The sequence below is a fragment of the Gastrolobium bilobum genome, unplaced genomic scaffold (assembly GCF_033153095.1).
Source record: "Gastrolobium bilobum isolate Gb01-03AN ecotype WA unplaced genomic scaffold, APGP_CSIRO_Gbil_v1 utg909, whole genome shotgun sequence".
In the NCBI taxonomy this organism is placed as follows: Eukaryota; Viridiplantae; Streptophyta; class Magnoliopsida; order Fabales; family Fabaceae; genus Gastrolobium; species Gastrolobium bilobum.
This window is the reverse complement of record NW_026895707.1, coordinates 994,679-1,010,557: the sequence shown is the minus strand read 5'-3', so window position 1 is coordinate 1,010,557 and position 15,879 is coordinate 994,679. Positions and strand designations below refer to the sequence as shown.

Here is a 15,879-nt window from a genome sequence, read left to right as displayed (position 1 = left end):
GACGGCTTGCGGTGGGGATTGGCAACAGTTCAGAGATACCGAAAAAATGATACCCAGCCCAGACCCAAAAAAAAAAAACAGAAGTGCAAAAGATGCAGCGTAGGCCCAGTCCGATTAGTGGTTTTCATTATAGTAGAGGCCCAAAACCTCAAGACTTGAAATGGACAATAAACAATGGGTTTTATTACTATAATGTTACATGATATAAGAACATTTTTCTACCCTCACAATAAAGAAGAGAGAGAAGGTGAAATGATGAAAGAGAAAAAAAAATATGTGGACCCCACCTCTTAATTGTGTGTGTAGGAAAATTTTCTTGGGTTATGTAACACGATAGTAATAAAACCCATAAACAATACAGCCTAGATAAAAGTCTAGTCTGTTCTCATATTGCATGAGATAAATTATTACATAAAACACACAATAAAATATGGGGAAAATGTTTCTGCAGTTAATACAGATAAGTTATCTGCATTTATTCTCAAAACGAAGTCGTTTTGATATTGAAATCTTAAAAAATTATAAATATAAAGACTATTATAACCCTGAAATAAATTAAAATTACAAATACACCATGATTTCCGTCCCAAAACGACGTCGTATTGGGCTTACTGCAGATAACTTATCTGCAGTAGCTGCAGAAAAAGCGAACCCATAAAATATATGGGACCCATTAAAAAAAAGAGAAAAAGAAAAAGTGGATTTCATTCACTTTTTCTGTATGGCTTTAATGTTTCTACAGTGAATGTAGATAAATTATCTACATTCGCTTCCAAAACGATGTCGTTTTAATTTTTAGGTTAAAAAATTATAATGAAAAATACTAGTGTAACCTTGAAATAAATTATAATTACAAAAATACTTCGATTTTCGCATCAAAACGATGTCGTTTTGGACTCAATGTAAATAACTTATCTACATTGACGGTAGAAAAATCGAACTCTTTCTGTATTACATGAGACAAAATTGTCTTATTCAACATTATAAACATATTTATCTTATTTTATATACATACACAGGGATAGGTTATTCTGTCTACTCTTAATTTGCATATCTCTTTCAACACCATTAGATTATAATCTCATCCAACGGTGGAGATTTTTAGTATAAAATAAATTTTTTTACTCCTTTCATTCTCCTTCCTGCCTCACAACCTTTATCTCCCCTCCTCCTTCTCTCTATTGACCAAGATAGAAACAACTCATTGTATTATAGAATTGTATTCAATTTTTCTCTTTTAAATAATAACATATGATAATGCAACTATTGTATTGTAGAACTTTAGCAATTGAATCAGCAAAACAAAAAAAAAAATCTATGACTGATCTATATCTATATAGCCCAAACCCCATAACACTCTCAACTTTCTCACGATGAGTTTACAAGATTGAGACAATTTAAATATTTTATTAAACAACTTAATGGAAAACCACATAGCAAACTTTAGGCAAACAAGGTTACATTACAATACGGTACTCTTTCACCAAATCCTAACAATTTAGCTCATACATGAAAGAAAAGAAATAGGGGAGAAAAAAGAAAGAAAAAAGATCCATGGAAACTAATATAAAGAAAGACAGAAGCGTTGATGTAGCTCTGCTCTCGTAGCAACTCCACGCGCTGCCACTCTCCACTATCTTTGAGCCACCAGAATAGTGTAGGGATCAACCAGGTCCAATGATCTCTCTATTAGACCATAGCTTCACCCCTTGACCTGATGGATCTCTCTCAATGAGGTGAGTTGAAGTGTGTTTCTGCATCTTTATTTATAGATGTGGCTGACTTGGGCTCCAAGTAATTCCTTAATTCAAATTCCCTAAAAAGTAGCTTCCTAAGAGGATTAAGATTTATCCTTTAACTCGGTTTTATCCTGTTATTAGCTGAATTTTACGAATTGGAAGTGATATGTGCCTTATCCTAATCTTGCGTAACTTCCTTATCCTGATTCTGTGTTGTAGCTCCCTTATCTCTTTGTTTGAATTTGAATTTCAAAAGTTAGATATTCCTTGTGTCTTGAATGCACCGTTTCACTTAAACACAATTGCTATAGCCCCGTTATGGCTCTGATCAGCAAAAAAAAATCTAAGATAGTGAATTGCTCCAGCACTCGAAATAACATCAATTAACAACACTTATCATATTTCTCATTCAAAATATAAAGATACAAAATTAATGCAAATATCATGTAATTCTAAGGAAATTATGCATATAAATGGCACCAAATCATCAAATAAAATCCCAAAAATAACTCTCCATAAGAGAGCTATCACACTCCAAACTCAAAACGTTGCTCGTCCCCAAGAAACAAAATATTCCTTAAAGTTAACTAACATCAACTTAGCAATATTCTGTATCAATGACTATTGTTGAGATTTTTCATATTGCTACAGCACAGTTGCATGTGATTGTTGATCTCCAACTTTTCTCCTCACTTCAACTTCAGTGTTCCTTGTTAGCTTCATCTTCTCAAAGCAATTACATGCCTTTTTGGGTTTAATGGGGTATTACATATGATTTGTGCAAGGATATGCTTCATTGGATCCCCCTTGACAGAATTGTTAAAGTATGACAAGATTAAATGGAGTCCAGAGGCAGCAGCTGCATTCTAAGCTCTGAAGGTAGCTATGTCTTTAACACCAATACTGCGTTTACCAAATTTTGCTTCTTCTTTTGTCGTAGAACCTGATGCTTCAAGCGTTGGAATGGAGCTATGCTACTGTAGGGTGGGAAAATAATCCTAAGAAGAAAAGAAAAATAGTCCTAAATCCTACTTGTTAGAGAATTATATGTCATCACTGAGGTTATCAAGATGTGGCGTCACTACTTGTTAGAGTCATATTTTGTGATCAAAACGGATCACCAAAGCTTACAGGAATTGTTGAAGCAAACTATTCAAACAACAGATCACCAAAGCTTACGATAATTGTCGAGGCAATTTGAAGAAGGTGAAAATGTTGTATGTCATGCTTTGCATTCAGAACCTACATTGGATATTTGGTTGAGAATTAAAGAGAAAAACAGAAATGATCAACGGTTGTTGGCCATTCACAAAGCTATGGATGAAGGGTCACACTTTGATCGTGATTTGTCAAGAAAAGGATGGTATTATATTTCACAAAAGCATATGTTTGTTGGAACCTAATTCTGCACTGAAGGGTTTACTATAATCAGAGGCTCATTACACGCTATTAGGAGGACATGCTGGGGTCCAACAGATATTCCTTCGTGTGTCTGCTTCATTTACTTAGAGAAATATGCACAAGGATGTCAAAACTTTTGTCAAAGAATGCACCATTTGTCAACAAATAAAGCATTCTACAAAGGTACTGTAACACCCCGTATATATCTGGTAATGTTATCATACTATCGTATTAAACTGCGCTTAATTAAAAATGCGAAATATCTTTTTCTTTTTCAATTATGATGTCATTAATCATTACCAACTTGATTACTTATTCATTTTCAAAACATCGTCTATATGTACATTGCAATAAAACAGCTAACTGAAATAACTCATAACATAAATAACAGATATGAGTCTCTAATCACGGAACTACACACGTAGACCGGACAATCCTAATAGTTTATACAACTTCTAAATAAAAGTGCTAACATCAAGTGGCATGGACAAAATCCATGCTTACACAAATAAAGCAACAAAGCCCAACATAAGTCTCAACAATAGGATCCAGAGACCCCTCAAACACAGGTGGCTTATGCTTCCTGAAAGCATTCAGTCGGCGATCGATCACATCACGATCCTCAGCAATCCCCACAAGGGGCTCCCCCGTCTCAGCGGCATGAGTAGCACTGCCGATGTAACTATGGCTCTCCTCCTGAACACTAGGTGGAGGCGGTGGCGGTGGTGGCGGTGGTGGTGGAGCCTGGCCAATAGCAAGACCAGCTCTCATCTCCTCCAACATGACTCTCATCATCGTCATGTTCGCCATCCTGTTCGCCTCGAGGACTTCCTTAGTGGTCCTCCGGTTCGCTTCACGAACCTCAGTTGCAGCTATCCGGTTCGCCTCGCGAATAGCTTCCATCATTGCCGCGTTGGCCACTCTAGCGGCCTCCTGATCGGCTAACCTAGCCGCCTGCATCTCAGCCAATGCAGTCAGGATAGGATCGGATTGATCCTCAGAAGTCTCTCGTGTTCTCCCGGACCTTACCATGACTCTGCACAAGTTACACAAATTATGAGTTGATCAGGCCCACGCAATATGATCACATATACAACATCATAATAAAATTCGACGGAGTAAACACAAAGACAGACGCAACCAAACAACCTAGCAATTGCAATACATACAGGCTTTTCCCTCGAACCATTGCTCTGATACCATAAATGTAACACCCCGTATATATCCGGTAATGTTATCATAATATCGTATTAAGCTGCGCTTAATTAAAATGCGGAATTACTTTTTCTTTTCAATTATGATGCCATTAACATTAACAACTTGCTTAATAATCAATTAATAAAACATCGTCTGTATGTAATTGCAATAAAACAGCTAACTTAAATACCTCATAACATATATAATATAAGTGTGGCTCTTGTCACGGAACTACAACAACGTAGACCAGACCATCTAACAATTTACACAACTCCAAACTACAAGTACTAACAGAAAGTGTCATGGACAATCCCATGCTCACTCAAATAAGGCAACATGCCCAACATCAGTCTCAACAACAACATATCATAAATAGCGGAAAACATAAACAGCATCCAAATCCATTCATGCTAATGTAAGGAGTAAAACATAATCAGCTAAGCTCCGGCCTCCTGCCGCCTGAGGCATCAGTACCCATACTACATGATCCTGAAATAAGCATTCCCCAAACGTGGGGTAAGATCTCTAATCTAGAAATCCCAGTAAGTCAGTGAGTCCTCAAGGATCTTCCACCCCAAGCTCACTTGCATGTGCAATATAAGTTCAAAAACCGTTTATCATTTATCATTTCTAAAACAATGCAATGCAGCAGATAATCATGTCATGTGTGTCAATACTAATTTACTGGCCAGAGACAGTGCAGGTATACGTCTATCATCTACACACCGTGCAAGTACCACTTGCATTCACCCCGGTACACCGTCTTGTATGGCGCTACATACTCAGGCTTCCCGTCAAGATGAAACAACACATGCATATTAAAAGCCATTACATGTAAAGTTCAATCAACATATCAAATATCCGAAAACATGTACACAACATGCATAAACCATACCCCCATGGGACATGGTGGAACCACAACATGGCTAAACCGAGGACACGAAAGCTTACCTTGCAAGCTAACCCCAAAAGCCAAGAGTCCACCGCTCAAAGTCCAAACACAGCAGATTCACAATCTGTTATGGACCAATACTATATCAATAAAATGCAACACAAGCTTAAAACTTAAAGACAACGCCTTTCCTTGCGTTTTACATCTTAAGGCTCCATACCAAGCCATAAGTCCTTAATCACAACGATTCTGACTTAGTTCATTAATTACAGAAGTTCAACTTCATCAATCTAGGGTCCACAAACCCCCAATAGCCTACTGTACACACAACACAGCTACTGTTCTACGAAATCCCAGAATATCCGGATATTCCTCGGGACCATATCCGGATATGCAATATCCGGATATCTCACTGGACATATCCGGATATGCCTTATCCGGATATCCAGAATCCCATATCCGGATACACAAAACCCATATCCGGATATCACATATCCGGATATTCATCGGGCACATATCCGGATATTTCACGACCGAATGCAGAAAATGCATTTCGTGAAGATATCCTCCCAAGGTTGGGTTTTTAACGATTTAAAGCACCTAAACATGCATTTCTAGGTGTGTTCAACATTACCCAACAACAAGTTATCATCTTTAAGCCTTAACATGCATCAAGCTTTCATTTTTAAGCATTAAACTCATGATCAAAGGTGACAAGGCTTACCAAAGCTCAAACTCAGGAAAATGGTGCTCTTGGAGCTCACACAACAGCTCCAAGGTTCTGTCTCTCATAGAACACGAAAATACACACCAAGGAGGGTCCTTTCTTCACAAAGGTTGCTCCTTGGAGCTCCAACAACTCAAGGAAGAAGCTCACACACTCCCACAAGGCAGTCCAGACTCCAAACAGCCTCCACACAGCCACCACACTCAGGAAAAGAGCTCCTTTCACACTCACAATGATCTCTCCCACTCACCCAAGGTACAAAGTGAAGAGAAAAGGAGGAAGAGAGGTCACAAAGCTCACAAAATGGAGGTAAAGCAATGTAACAGTGGAACCAGCAGCTGACCAGCCCCTCACCCACGTAGAGAAACTGTTTTATAGGGTTTTGTGCCCTTAATAAGGGTATATATAGCCCACTTAAAGATTAACACACAATATTAACTTTAATTGCTACGCTTAACATTTTAATCCCAAACTTTGGATTATGAAACTCCATAATTTTCTAAGATTTATCTTATTTTTCTTATAATTTTCTGAGCACTTTTCCGGTACGCGCTTTTCCAAGCCAGTACCGGTTTCTAGTACCAGTTCTCATTATCTGGACTTAAAACTCGTTTTACAAGTCCTACATATTATTCTAGTAATATCATGCACTTACATTAATTTTCCGGGATACTTTTTCGGTACGCATTTATACCGACTAGCAGAACCGGTATCTGCACTTTTTTTCCGTAAAGCGACTTTCAGCATTATTACTCACTTACTATAATTATTAAAGCCTCATAATAATTATTAGAGTCAATTATGGAATCATTTCCTAATTTTGCATAATTAATTAATTAAATACCTTAATTAACGGTACGGATTCTTACAACTTACGTGGCTTCCGTTGTGAGCAAAATAGCCATTGGTATCATGTACTTTGTTGGGCTGAGTTACATTACAACACTTCAATGCATTCATCCATAAATATTTCCCTATTTTATGCTGTGTATGAGAAGGTTTCCATACTCATTCCTCAGTATAACAAGGAGAGTGTTCAAGTCCAAGCAATAGATATGATGTTATAGGAGCGTGAGAAAATGTTGGCTCAACTCAAACTTCACTTGTAGAGAGCACAACAGCGTGTGAAGAAATATAAGCAACATATGCGATCATTGTCTTCGATTCTCTCACAACAGCAAAAAAGGAGCAAGTGCGTTTGGTAGAGGAGAAATTATTTTTTATCCGGGAATCTCGATTTTCAGAAATATGATTTTTACATTCAGTTTACGATAATATCCGAAAATTAAAAATTTAGAAAAATTCAGTTTCTCAGGAATCCTAGAGAATACCGCGTACCAAACGCTTATTAATCATATGTGCACGTTAGCAAACTCTCGTAGATAATTAATAATTTTTTTGTTATAAGAAATGATTTTATTAATCTCATGTTAAAGGAGATAGTTGTCTCATGTCATAGAGATAAATTTATGGGTTTCACCATCTGAAAAAAAGAAAGAAAGAAAAGGTGGCACAATTATCGAAAGGTGTGTAGGAGGAAAAACTTGTCTTATATAACATGAGAATAATTTTCCCTATAAGAAAATAGTTATCTTACGTTATAGAAATAAGATTCTAAGTGAGACTCATAGATAAGAGGAGAGAGAGAAAAAAGAAGAAGTGGAACCCATTCATCTTTTGTATGTGTAAGAAACTTAGTTATCTCATACAAAATAATGTAAATATAAATTTTTTTTTCATTAGAAAGTCCCCAAAGAAATTTACTGAAAAACAACGGCGGCCGATTCAGAAATTTTACAATAAGTGATAATTTTTTTTTTAATTTTTTAAGTATTATTAATATTAATAAGAAATATTAATTATTATAAATATTTTTGTAAAAAGAATTAACTATTAATACTAATAATAAAAAAGTATTTACAAAAAAAAAATAAAAAATAAAAAATAAAATAAAAAAAAGTAAAATTTAAGAAGGGTTGGGTTCGAACCTGTCAAAGAAACTTAAAACATTTTAGCAAATGATACAACCTGAACTCAGTAAATTGATTTGGACATTCTCCCCTTAAAATTCAACCCAACATCGGTAATAAATTAAATTAAATAATTATAGGCAATATTTAAGTGTGTGTATATACAGGTTTAATATTTTTTATATTATAGAAAATAACATACATAAAAGTTATGAGGTATATATTTTTAATCGAAAAAATATTTATCATTTTAAAAGACATATTTTTATACCATTTTCAATAAAATTATGTCGTTTTGATGTGTATTTAATGATTTTTGCCATTATCTCTACTCCACTTTCTTTCTTTTTCTAATTTTATAAAGAAATGTAAATAATCACTAAATACATGTCAAAAAGATGTAATTTCATTAAAAATGATACGAAATTGTGTTTTTTAAAATGATAAATAATTTTTCCATTTTTATTATATCTTTTTCTCTTAGTATTACCTTACATGCCCACACATTTTTTTTTTTTTGTATACCACAAATACTCATTGATCTATCGGGGGCAGGTTGAAAAAGTTTTAAAGTTATTCCAAAAATAATACGAAAAAAGATCGAACATATAATCTTATTCACACGTGTGATATACAACATAATAAAATAATAAACTTTATATAATCTTATTCCCGTGTGTCATACACATGATGCTGCCTACTGAATTTCCGTAACGGGCAAATAGCAGACTAAAAGCACTAACGAGCGAACGAAATAACACTGGTTTCTCAAAATTTCATATTTGACTGGGCAACACCTTAGCTCAGAGCCACTAGGCACTAGCGGCAAATAGCCTATTACTTTGCCAAATCCCAATTCCACCTCACTCTCGCGTCTAATCCGCACTCTCTCTCTCTCTCTCTCTCTCTCTCTCTCTCTCTCTCTCATTTCCATTCGAGCTTCGATCAAGTCCTCTCTCGATCGAATACAAACGTGACTTGACGCTGGTTTCTTCTGGATGAAGGTATCGATTCCAACCATTCTTTCCTCCCTTGTTTTCACTTCTCCGAAGCAATGGTGAATTCTTCACGATCCGTGCGTTTCTCTCTCTCTTCAGAACTCCGTGTTATTAATGCGTGAAATGTGCGCGCGTTTGATACGCTGAAAGCATCTCTGCTGCGCTGATCTGTTCTCGCAATGTGAGAGGCGATTCGAGTCGACTCGGTTTCTGGATTTTGTGAGTTAATGATAACTTAGCGAATTCCAGCTAGTGTAAATTTTATTTGTTTGTGTGTGTGTTTGTGTGTGTTTCACTACTTCTTGAAGCTGTATCATGTGGATTGAAGAATGTTTTCATGTGTTTAGTCAAACCAAAGCTTTTCAGTGGTGTTCTTGTTAGAGAATTTTGACAATATTTGCAGTAATGTTGGTTTTGATAATGTAGTCAATTCCTTAGCAAAGTGCAAAGGTGCTTTAGTGGTATACAGCTCGCTATCGTATTCAAATGCTATATTTTCTGGTCTCTAGATGTCGGTTATTACTTTTTTCTTTTTCTGGAGAAATTATTAGTTTTGTTACTTGCAGGTGGATTGGGATTTTCATTATTTGAATGAATATTTGTTAGCTTCTTTGGAAATAGCATAATGGAAGAAGAGGAAGAACCAAAAGAAATACAAATATCTGGTAATGAATTAGATAGTCATGAAGTGGTAGATAATGGTGTGAAACAATTTGTTGGGAGTCCTCAGAAGGAAAATGCAGATGTTGGCAGTGACGTTGGGGATGAACAGGGAGATGAAAGGGTACCCATACAAGGACATGGGATTGATCCTGTGACTACAGCTGCAGGTGAGGACCAGTTTGAGCAAGTATCTTTGAAAGATAAAGAGAAGAATAATGAGTATGTGGATTCTAACCGAACTTCGGGTTCAGATAATGTACAACACCCATTTGGTGGTAACGCAGAGGATTTTCAATATTCATCTGGGATGCACTTGACAGAGTATAATTCTTCCTCAGTTGCTGACATGCAACGTGATCATCTTTCTTATAGCCCTGGGTCAGAGGGGCATTCTGGTCATACAAAGAAGCAGTCTGCTTCATCAAATTGTTTTGATTCACCTGGGTATTCTCCTGTTAGTTCTCCACAGAAGTCTAGGAAAAAAAATGCTATGTCAAATGTGTCTGCAGAATTACTGCATTTAATTGATTCTGCTATCATGGGGAAACCTGAAGGTATGGAGAAACTGAAGAATATCGCAAGCGGTGTAGAAATTTTTGGGAGTGTTGAAGAAATGGAGAGCTTGTCTTTCTTAATAGTAGATTCACTTCTTGCAACAATGGGTGGCGTTGAAAGTTTTGAAGAGGATGGTGATAATAATCCTCCTAGTGTAATGCTGAACTCCCGGGCAGCCATTGTGGCAGGTGAAATTATTCCTTGGCTTCCATATGCAGGTGATTCTGACGTTGTCATGTCACCCAGGACACGAATGGTAAGGGGACTACTTGCCATATTACGGGCTTGCACTAGAAACAGGGCAATGTGCTCAATGGCCGGCCTGTTAGGAGTACTGTTGAGAACAGCAGAAAGAATTTTTACTGTGGATGTTGGCTTAAATGGGCAAATAAGGTGGGATGGAACTCCTTTGTGCCGCTGCATACAATACTTGGCTGGGCATTCTCTTAGTGTTAGTGACCTTCATAGATGGTTTCAAGTCATTACAAGAACACTAACCACAATTTGGGCTTCACGCTTAATGCTTGCTATGGAGAAAGCAATAAGTGAAAAGGAGTCAAGGGGACCAGTTTGCACTTTTGAGTTTGACGGTGAAAGTTCTGGTTTGCTTGGTCCAGGTGAGAGTCGTTGGCCATTTATCAATGGTTATGCATTTGCAACATGGATCTACATTGAATCATTTGCTGACGCATTAAATACAGCTACAGTTGCTGCTGCAATTGCTGCAGCTGCATCGGCTAAGTCAGGTAAATCATCAGCCATGTCAGCTGCTGCAGCAGCTAGTGCACTTGCTGGTGAAAGTACGACACACATGCCTCGGTTATTCAGTTTTATATCGGCTGATAATCAGGGTATAGAGGCTTACTTTCATGCTCAATTTTTGGTTGTTGAAATTGGTAGTGGAAAGGGAAAGAGATCTGCTTTGCATTTTACTTATGCATTCAAACCACAGTGCTGGTACTTCATTGGCCTTGAACATATAAGCAAGAATGGAATGCTTGGGAACGTAGAAAGTGAAATTAGGTTATATGTAGATGGATCTTTATATGAAATTCGTCCTTTTGAGTTCCCTAGGATTTCCAAACCTCTTGCATTTTGCTGCATAGGAACTAACCCTCCTCCTGCTATGGCTGGTTTGCAACGCCGTCGTCGTCAATGCCCTTTGTTTGCTGAGATGGGCCCTGTTTACATCTTCAAGGAACCAATTGGCCTTGAAAGGATGACACGCTTGGCTTCTAGAGGAGGGGATATGGTGCCTTCTTTTGGTAATGCAGCAGGGCTACCATGGCTTGCAACAAATGCTCATGTGCAGAGAAAGGCAGAGGAAAGTGTCCTTTTGGATGCAGAAATTGGAGGTTTCATTCACTTGCTCTATCATCCTAGTTTGCTTAGTGGGCGTTTCTGTCCAGATGCTTCACCTTCTGGTGCTGCAGGTCAGATAATTTCTGTGTGTTGATTTTATATAACTAGAAATCTTATTACAATTTTTTGGGTTGGAACATTTTTTAACTACCATAAAGTATGTTCTTTCTCACTTAATGATAACTATTTGGTTATTAACTGGGTGCATTTTTATGCAACACTCCTACCTAATTTCTTCCCTTCTTAATATTCCTAGTTTAAACCTATTCCCATGAACAATGCTATCTTCATCTCTTGCCACTTTTTAATTATGATACCACTAATTGTTACATATTAATCCCTGTACCCACTCATCCCTGTACTTCATTAATTAATACAAGACAAAACAACAACCCAACCCTTACCTCAGCTTTTAATGCGCAACGTCCAAACCCCTAAAATCCTGACCCCGTCACCAACCACGACATGGTACTACCAATCACGATGTGGCCCTGCTTGCCCCATACTCTACACCAAATAAGACATTTTACATGCACATGCAAATGATTTAACTCTTAAGAACTAGATCACAATCACATACAACTGGAGCCCATACACATTGCTAATACAGATACTTATCTCTTGCAAAGGTAATGATTCTTCATATCAGGATTCATCCTCAAGCTGATAAGTAAAACAACGTTGAACCACTTTATTAGTTGTACATCCGATTTCACTATTTTACACCTTAGAACACTAACCATTTGATGGGTCACAGATGACTTGAACTTAGGAAATATCTATGTGAGAGATATTTCAGTATTTAAAAACTATAATCTTAACTCTTAACTTTATTAAGTGATTAAATATATATATATATATATATGTTTAATAAATAGTGATTATTTACTATTTCACCATGACAGATAAAATTTCTTTTATACATCAAGGTATGTAAAATATGATGCATTGTTGTTATGGTTCATTTATTGTTATTCAGGAATGCTTCGACGTCCAGCTGAGGTTCTTGGGCAAGTCCATGTTGCAACACGAATGAGACCTGTGGATGCTCTGTGGGCATTGGCTTATGGTGGTCCATTGGCTTTGCTTCCCTTAGCAATAAGCAATATTCACGAGGATACTCTAGAACCACAGCAAGGGAATTTTTCTGTGTCTGTAGCCACCACATCTCTTGCTGGTCCACTACTTCGAATTATATCCACGGCTATTCAACATCCAAGGAACAATGAGGAGTTGGCTCATGGCAGAGGGCCTGAGGTTCTTTCAAAGATTTTAAATTTTCTTCTCAAAACCCTATCTTCACTTGGTGTTGGAAAGCATGACGGTGTAGGAGATGAGGAACTTGTTGCAGCAGTTGTCTCGCTTTGTCTATCTCAGAAGATCAACCATATGCTTAAAGTGCAACTCTTCACTACACTGCTGCTGGATTTAAAAATTTGGAGTTTATGTAGTTATGGAATACAAAAGAAGCTTCTATCATCACTTGCTGACATGGTTTTCACTGAGTCGGCAGTGATGCGTGATGCCAATGCCATTCAGATGCTTCTTGATGGGTGCAGAAGATGCTATTGGACTGTTCGGGAAAAGGATTCAGTAAATACTTTTTCACTAACTGGGGCAACAAGACCAGTGGGTGAAGTCAATGCTTTGGTTGATGAGCTCTTAGTGGTAATTGAACTTCTAATAGTGGCAGCATCTCCTTCGTTGGCCTCGGATGATGTCCGATGTTTACTTGGCTTCATGATTGACTGTCCACAACCCAGTCAGGTAAGTAGTGAGATGGGATGCTTTTATTCTCTCTCTTTCTCTCTTTTTTTGTGGGATAATAAAAGAAATTCTTAGGAAAGATGCTAATATGAAACACACAGATACCATAACATTCTAAAATGCATATTTCTTATACTAGCATATTCATGTATCGTGTTTCTGTGGTTCTTATGTGCTTTCCAATTGCTTGATAACTTCTTGTTTTATGTTATCGATTTGAGTTTTCACAATTTAGAAGGTTGTTATTTAGAAACCCAGTATTTTTCTGTTATATGACAGGTACATCTTGCTTCTCTTCGGGGTCGAACTAATAGATTTGTCCTTTAGGGAATTCCTCTTGAGGTTATCCAGAGGCTACAGGCTTTGCTTGTATATTTGTTGCTTACAATGGGGTTCCCTTATAATTTTTTATTTTCTGTTTTGGGGATTGCTTATACTTTTATTCTGCATCTTATATCTCTTAATAAAGTTTCTTATTTTTATATGAAAATCCTTTTTTGTTTTTGTTTTCTTATATAGATGGTTATGATGAATGATATAGTTTTAGTTGATGAATTGTGAGGAGTAAATTGTAAGCTTGAGTAGCGGAGAAAAGCTTTGGAATCAAAGGATTTTCCATTATGTAGAAGTAAGACAGAGTACACGGAATGCAAGTTGTTACGACTCTAGATTATTACAAGGTACACAAGTACAACAACGCGCGAGCTAGCAATGTGTTGGAGGGGAAAATTGGGGATCACATGATACAAGAAGTTGCTGGATTTAGGTATCTTGGATCCATCTTTCAAAGTGACGAGTAGATTGAGGGTGATGTAACACATAGGATTCAAGCTGAAAGGATGAAATGGAGAAATGCATTGGACGCAATTTGAGATCATAAAGTTCCTATCAGAATTAAAGGAAACTCTACCCAGTAGCCATTGATGCTCTATGATGGTGAATGTTGGGCAGTAAAGTACCAAAAAGAGAAAAATAATAAATGTAAAGGAGATACGAATGTTGTGGTTGATAACCGGATATAGAAGAAAAGATAAGATCATGAACAAATGTATTTGGGAGAAAATTGAAGTACAAACCGTAGGAAGACAAAAAATCGCTTAAGATGGTTTGATCATGTGAGGAGATATTATAGTAACACTTAAAAGTTGGAATGTGAATTGTATTCAATTGTGTATAGAACTGTACAAAAGACCTCTATTTAAAGAGTTTAAATGACCTAATGGGCCAAGCCCAAATAACCTTCTAGAATAACAGAATAATAAATAATACAATGCTATTTAATATTATATTATTTCTAACACTCCCCCTCAAGTTGGTGCGTATATATCATAAGCTCCCAGCTTGTTACATATATGATCTATTTGGGGACCTCTAAGAGCCTTGGTGAAAACGTCTGCAAGTTGGTCACTGAAATTGACAAATGCTGTCTCGATTTCTCCTGACTGAATATTCTCTCTAACAAAGTGACATTCAATTTCTATATGTTTGGTCCTCTCATGAAAGACTAGATTAGAGGATATATGCAATGCTGCTTGATTGTCACAAATGAGCTTCATGGGCTGCTGTTCACAGAGATGTAGTTCCTTAAGCAATTGTTTTAGCTAGATGAGCTCACAGGTTGCATTTCTCATTGCCCGATATTCTGTCTCTGCACTTGACCTTGCGACCACAGTTTGTTTCTTACTCTTCCAAGAGATCAAGTTTCCTCCAAGGAGAACACAATACCTCGAGGTGGATCGTCTGTCTGAAGGAGAGCCTGCCCAATCAGCATCTGAATAGCTAGATACCTTAGCATTCCCTTTATTTGTGTATAATAAACCTCTTCCTGGTGCTCTTTTGATATATCGAAGAATCATGATAACTACATCCCAATGGGAGTCACAACTGCAGTGGCGGATCCAGGAAATTAATGAAGGGTGGGCACTCAATAAGTTCAAGTACATATAGATTTGGGTCTGGTCTGAAATACGACTTTCGGCTGGCTGGGTCTGGTTAAGATCTAGATCTGGACAGATTGCGACTCAACTAGACCCATGATGGACAAAAAAGCAAATGTTCCAACTTCCAATAACGGAGATTGAGGTTTGAGAGGAGATGAATCAGTATGTAGATGCAAACGATGGGTCTGGAATAGAGCTCTCTGCTGTTAGGTTTGGATAATGAAGATGGAGGAGAAAAAAAAAGCTCACGGGAAAATAAAATAGAAGGAGGGAAATTAAAGGGGTAAGATATCGTAACAACCAACTAGGGTTACTACCAATCAATTTCACCGTTAGATCGATTATGTTGATCCAACGGTTATATTTATTTTCACCTTTGTATGGTTATGATCCCCATATTTAATGTAAAAGCATTAAATATGAAAAATCATAACCATACAAAGGTGAAAATAAATATAAAGTATTAAATATGGAGAATCATAAACATACAAAGATGAAAATAAATATAACCGTTGGATCAACATAATCGATCTAACGGTGAAATTGATTGGTAGTAATATTGGTAATAACCCTAATTGGTTGTTACAATATCCTACCCCAAAATTAAATTGGAAAAACTTGAATTTTAAGATAAAAGTATTTTTGTATTTTTGCATCATATTTTAAGG

At 36.9% G+C, this 15,879-nt stretch overlaps 1 protein-coding gene across 1 annotated transcript in view; it reads left to right on the top strand.

Annotated features, from left to right (window-relative positions):
- The first annotated feature begins 9,549 nt into the window (after positions 1 to 9,549).
- LOC133292600 (BEACH domain-containing protein C2-like) overlaps positions 9,550 to 15,879 on the top strand; it is a 119,384-nt gene continuing 113,054 nt past the window's right edge. The window contains exons 1-2 of the mRNA XM_061491025.1: positions 9,550 to 11,575; positions 12,484 to 13,271. Coding sequence (XP_061347009.1) covers positions 9,550 to 11,575; positions 12,484 to 13,271 — 2,814 coding nt within the window. The remainder of the gene's footprint in view (positions 11,576 to 12,483; positions 13,272 to 15,879) is intronic.